The sequence below is a fragment of the Camelus ferus genome, chromosome 29, assembly GCF_009834535.1.
Source record: "Camelus ferus isolate YT-003-E chromosome 29, BCGSAC_Cfer_1.0, whole genome shotgun sequence".
NCBI lineage: Eukaryota > Metazoa > Chordata > Mammalia > Artiodactyla > Camelidae > Camelus > Camelus ferus.
Genome location: NC_045724.1, coordinates 3,347,240 through 3,353,239, shown reverse-complemented (window position 1 = coordinate 3,353,239; position 6,000 = coordinate 3,347,240). Strand labels below are relative to the sequence as shown.

At 37.5% G+C, this 6,000-nt stretch overlaps 1 protein-coding gene and 1 non-coding gene across 2 annotated transcripts in view; one reads left to right on the top strand and one right to left on the bottom strand.

Moving 5' to 3' along the window:
• The first annotated feature begins 1,542 nt into the window (after positions 1-1,542).
• Positions 1,543-6,000, top strand: part of CNBD1 (cyclic nucleotide binding domain containing 1) — a 230,433-nt gene continuing 225,975 nt past the window's right edge. Inside the window, exon 1 of the mRNA XM_032469909.1 lies at positions 1,543-2,216. Coding sequence (XP_032325800.1) covers positions 2,129-2,216 — 88 coding nt within the window. The 5' untranslated portion in view covers positions 1,543-2,128. The remainder of the gene's footprint in view (positions 2,217-6,000) is intronic.
• Positions 4,406-4,477, bottom strand: TRNAT-GGU. The gene has a single exon. It is a non-coding gene; the product is annotated as a tRNA-Thr (tRNA).

Below are 6,000 nucleotides of genomic sequence, written 5' to 3'. Positions count from 1 at the left end.
TGAAATGTATATTTGAGGAAATCTAAAGCATTTAAAATGTTTTTAATTTATGTGAATGTCTCAAGGGTTACCTCAGCAAAGTAACATTAGTAGTAAAGATGATCATTGAGTGGTTACTATATCCAGAAACTGTGCTAGAGTCTCTTTACGTTCATTTTTAAATTTTATCGTCTAACATTTGTATGAGGCATTATCATTAGCTTACGTTGTAGATTGAGATATTGAAACTAAGGCAGATTAAGTGACTTGCACAAGATGATTTAACAAATATGTGTTTGAGAAGTGAGCAAACTTACGAAGGATGTCCTGGAATTGAAAATTTCATACATCTGTCTATCAAAGACATGCCAGTGATTATGTTCTTGTCCTTGGAATGAATTTTAAGGGTATCCAGAATATGTTGGGAGGATACATTTTGGGGGAGCTGAATGTGTGATTTGTTGGCATCTCTCCGGACAAACACCAGAAGATACTAGCAGAGATGCTCACACAAAACCATGGAGATCACATAGACTTGGATAAAATGAAATAAGCCTTATGAATTGCTTAATTTGCTGTTTCTTCCTTAATAGTCTTGTTTACTTGCATTGTCACTTTACACATATGTATATATTAATTGTTTTCAAGCAAGGCCCAGTTTGATGTGAAATCATTATAATGTTAATCAGCTTTTTTATGCATGAGATATAGAAAAGAAAAAAGAAAGAGGTGAAAATTTAGAAAAGAAGGGAAAAGAACTAGAAAAATAAATAAAAATAAGAGCTTATGCAACATTGTAAAATGACTATAACTCAATTAAACAAATGTTAAAAAAAGAGCTTATGAAATTGGAATCAGAGAGGAAGTTGATTAGTATAAACCTTAGAAAACTTCATTTCTTATATTTATATATTTCTTATATTTCTTGATCAAAACTACTTGTCAAAGGGTAAAAAAAATCTAATATAGCCCCATCTGTTTAAAATCCATGAAAACTGTAGGAGTGCTTTATAACTAACTTTTATAAAGATGTCCTTGGTTCTTTGAGTTTTAAATGTGACAATGGATCTGGGATAGTTTGTCAAGGAAGGCATAGAGAGTCCCAAGGGGCCACAGTTGGGACGGCAAAGTGCCATACTGAGATGGCAACCATGTGGGCAAAGGTGAGCTGGCTAGTGCAGAAAAAGATACAGGGTGAAAAACAATGAGACTTAACCAATTTGAGTCTACAGTGAGTCTTGAGTTTATAAAACTTGGTACAGAAAAATATACTCAACTGAAAAATTCTGGTGAAGTAAGTGTCCTGTGCAGAGGCAATATAATAGGAATTACTACCAGATAAATGTGTTCCTTTTGTAATACAGCCAAAGTTTTCAATTCTGGTTATTAATGTTTTCTCAATGAAGTTGCTCTATAAATAGTTATCACTATATCCGGCTCAGGAGTCAGTCACAGCCCTTTTGTGCATAACCCTTTTCAGTTATGGCACCAGAACAAAAATTTTTAAAAGCCTTCAAAGGTGAAACACAGAATTAAAAGATATATTGATAAGGATTCTAAACCTTGGCCATTGGAATGAGCCTTAATTGTTGTGGAGCAGCAAAAAAATAACAAACCCTATAGCATGCCCTAGCAGAATATGGTTAAGTATAAGCAGGGGTGAGTTTATTGGTGTCTGATAATTAGAAGGTATGTTTTCACCCTATGTGCGTAGCCTTGGAGAGCAGTATAAACATCCTGTTGCCACTGCTACAGAAAGGGTCTTGGATACCCAACGAAAACACTTAGTAACCAGAAGGCTCTGGCCAGTGGGAGCCCAATGGGATGGAGTCTTCCTTTATCTAACATAGACTCACATGTGCAATTATTCTGCTCTGTCTGTGGATTACAGTTTCCCTCTTCAGTCCTACTGCTCACTGCCGCTCACAAAGCCTCCTTCATAAAGTCCACTGGACAAGGATACAGTTTTTCTTGGTCTAGGTTTCGCCCTCAGAATGCTGTATCCGTGGAAGAAATGTGAACACAAAGATTCCGCAGCACTCCACCTATCAGGGAGCACCCTGAGGGTTCTGCTTTGTGATGCCTCACGGAAAAGAGCGGTCATTTGCCTCGCAAGTAGCCTCTGGGCAGCTGCCTTGGAGCCATCAAGATGCCTAAATCTCCTCTTCCAGAAGCCATTTTATCTCGCATGGTAGCTATAAGCAATCTGCCTCCCCCTCCACCTCGCAGCATCCCAAGTGAGTGGGCAGCACACGGAGGGTCTGCATTGTTTCCAATGGTACTGACTCCAGATACAAGAAACGGGGCATTTAAGGGTTGGTAGGGACCCCAGGAATTCTTTTTTTTTTTTTTTTAGTACAGTCAATTTACAATGTTGTGTCAGTTTCTAGTGTAGGGCACAATGTTTCAGTCATACATATACATATATATATTCCTTTTCATATTCTTTTTCATTATAAGTTACTATAAGATACTGAATATAGTTCCCTGTGCTACACAGCATAAACATGCTGTTTATGTATCTTATATATAGTAGTTAGTGTCTGCAGATCTCAGACTAGGATCCTGGGAGTCTTACTGATGGTAGAGTGGAAGGGGAAAAACAGAGATGCTCTAGTACTGCTTTGTCCTCCTGAAGCCATTTCCCTTCTCTGGGTCTCCAGGATTTTACTTAGTAAAATGAGGATCTTTATAAACTCTCAGAGCTTCAGATAACAAATACTTTTAGAGAGGAGAGAAGTCAAGGGCTTAGAGAGGTCACCCAGTTCACCAGTGATCAGGCCCCTTGTTTGTGGTGGGACTTCTGGTGCCTACCGAGAGTTACTTTTACTGCCCTTTGTGAGATATTTAATACATTTTCACCAGGAGGATTTGTATGTAAAATTTTCAAGGAAACAAAAAAGATGATTCCTATTATTTTTGCTCTGAAATTCATTCCCTTTTAATTTTGCCATCTCTGATTTATAATATTTTAGGAATTATAAATATAGAGTTAAATATTTAGAAGTTTATACAATTTACATTTTCTTATTTTATATCATCAAGCTAAAGCCAGAACATTTTTCTAAAGACTTCTTGTCACAGCCATCAGATTCATAGATTATTTGATCACCAATATACCGACTAATAATATGCAATAGTCCTAGAGATAATTGAGATTGTAAAAGTCGTTAAGGTAACAGTGGTAATAATTATGATCCTTTCAACTTCAACGAAGCATTTATTATTTTAGCATTTATTGGGTAGATCTGTGGATTTTGAAAAGCTAACCCATCTATTCTTTTACCTTCCTGTGAGAGTTGACTCTTAAATATGTATATTTTAAAATTAATGATAGTCTCCAGGGAAAAATTTGCCACAGCTGACAACTGATACCCTTTGAAGGGGTATACTTATGTCTTGAACAGTGTTAGACAAAGTCATTATGTTAAATTAAATGAATCCCTACCTATGTTACTTTTATATGCTTTCATTATTATTGTAAAAAACCTCTTGTGTGTAGTCAATATTATATTTCAATGCAAGTTGAAATAAGTATTAAATCTAATTTTGCCAAAAACCACAGTTTCTACTGTATAGAAAAAAAAGTCCCCTTAAGACAGTTTCTGTTTTTAGCAGCCTAGGAAGTGCAGTAGTTGGGAGTTAAAAGATCAAATTAATTTAGAATCAGTGGGATGACATGTGTGCTGCCCTCTGTAGTGCCTCCCAAGGACACTTCACTTGTGCGAAGTGATTAAAAGATGAAAAATCAGCGGCAATTTAGATCTCAGAACTGAATAGAGCATAATGGAAAGCAGGGCAGCTCTCTCGGTTTTCCCTTCAGAGGTTCCTGCTTGATGTTCTGTGTGTGACTTCTCTTTGGAGACGTGTCCTGCTTGCTCAGTAGCTGTGTCTCTGTGCTAAGTCTAGCAAGTGGACCATTTCCTTTCGCAAACTCTGATTGTCACTGCTGAAACATGATCTCATGGAAGCCTACGTGAGGGTACTTTCAATCCATCAGATGACTGAGCCTGAATTATAAAGGAGATAGAAATGAGAGTCATTCAAAATGCAATGGGAATAAATAGGAAGATTCCGTTAAGGACCTTAAAGATAATCTAGCCATTTTTATACATTCTTGTTTATTTTGGATGAGGTTAGCTAGGCTACATTTAGTGAGTCATGTCTACCTTCTCCATAAATTTTGTATGTGAATAACGTTTACTGAGGGCTTTCTATAAGTAGTTATGTTGTTATATATTTGGCATGTTATAGTTTTATTCCATTTATTTCTCACAAGAACCTGTGAGCTCTGTGGTGGGCGGAATGATGGTCCCCAACGATGTCCATGTCCCCTGAACCTGGGAATATGCTATGCTACTGGTCAAGTGTAATTAAGGTTGAAGGTGGAATTTTTTAGAAATTATTTTTATTTTTTTCTCCTTAATGGAGGCACTGGGGTTTGAACCCAGGACGTCGTGCACACCAAGCATGTGCTCTACCACTGAGCTATACCTTCCACCCCCAGAAGTTGGAATGAAGGCTGCTAGTCAGCTGATCTTGAGTTGGGAGAGTGTTCTGGATTATCTAGTGGACCCTCCATAATCGTAAGCATCCTTAGAAGTGGAGGAGGGAGGCATGGGGGTTGGATGCAGGGTGAGAAAGGCTTGACTGGTCATCTCTGGCTTTGAAGATGGAAGGGAGACCTAAGCCAAGGAATTTGGGCAGTCCCGAGAAGCTGGAAAAGGTAATGAAATGTATTCTCCCCTAGAGCGTCCAGAAAGAATGCAGCCCTGTTGATGACTTAATTTTAGCCTGAGACCTGTTTCAGACTTCTGACTTCCAGATCTGTCACATACTAAATTTGTGTAGTTTTTGTGTGTGTGTGTGTGTTTTCTTTCTTTTTTTTTTTTTTTTAACATTTTTATTGATTTATAATCATTTTACAATGTTGTGTCAAATTCCAGTGTAGAGCACAATTTTTCAGTTATACATGAACATATATATATTCATTGTCACATTTTTTTCTCTGTGAGCTACCATAAAATCTTGTGTATATTTCCCTGTGCTATACAGTATAATCTTGTTTATCTATTCTACAATTTTGAAATCCCGTCTATCCCTCCCCACCCTCTGCCCCCTTGGCAACTGCAAGTTTGTATTCTATGTCTATGAGTCTGTTTCTGTTTTGTATTTATGCTTTGTTTGTTTTTGTTTTTGTTTTTTTTTTAGATTCCACATATGAGCAGCCTCATATGGTATTTTTCTTTCTCTTTCTGGCTTACTTCACTTAGAATGACATTCTCCAGGAGCATCCATGTTGCTGCAAATGGCGTTATGTTGTCGGTTTTTATGGCTGAGTAGTATTCCATTGTATAAATATAGCACTTCTTCTTTATCCAGTCATCCGTTGATGGACATTTAGGCTGTTTCCATGTCTTGGCTATTGTAAATAATGCTGCTATGAACATTGGGGTGCAGCTGTCATCCTGAAGTAGGGTTCCTTCTGGATATGTGCCCAGCACCGGGATTCCTGGGTCATACGCTAAGTCTATTCCTAGTCTTTTGAGGAATCTCCATACTGTTTTCCACAGTGGCTGCACCAAACTGCATCCCCACCAGCAGTGTAGGAGGGTTCCCTTTTCTCCACAGCCTCTCCAGCATTTGTCATTTGTGGATTTTTGTATGATGGCCATTCTGACTGGTGTGAGGTGATACCTCATTGTAGTTCTGATTTGTGTTTCTCTGATAATTAGTGATATTGAACATTTTTTCATGTGCCTATTGATCATTTGTATGTCTTCCTTGGAGAATTGCTTGTTTAAGTCTTTTGTCCATTTTTGGATTGGGTTGTTTGGTTGTTTCTTATTAAGTCGTATGAGCTGCTTATAAATTCTGGAGATCAAGCCTTTGTTGCTTTCATTTGCAAAAATTTTCTCCCATTCCGTAGGTTGTCTTTTTGTTTTACTTATGTTTTCCTTTGCTGTGCAGAAGCTTGTAATTTTCGTTAGGTCCTATTGGTTTATTTCTCGCTTTTATTTC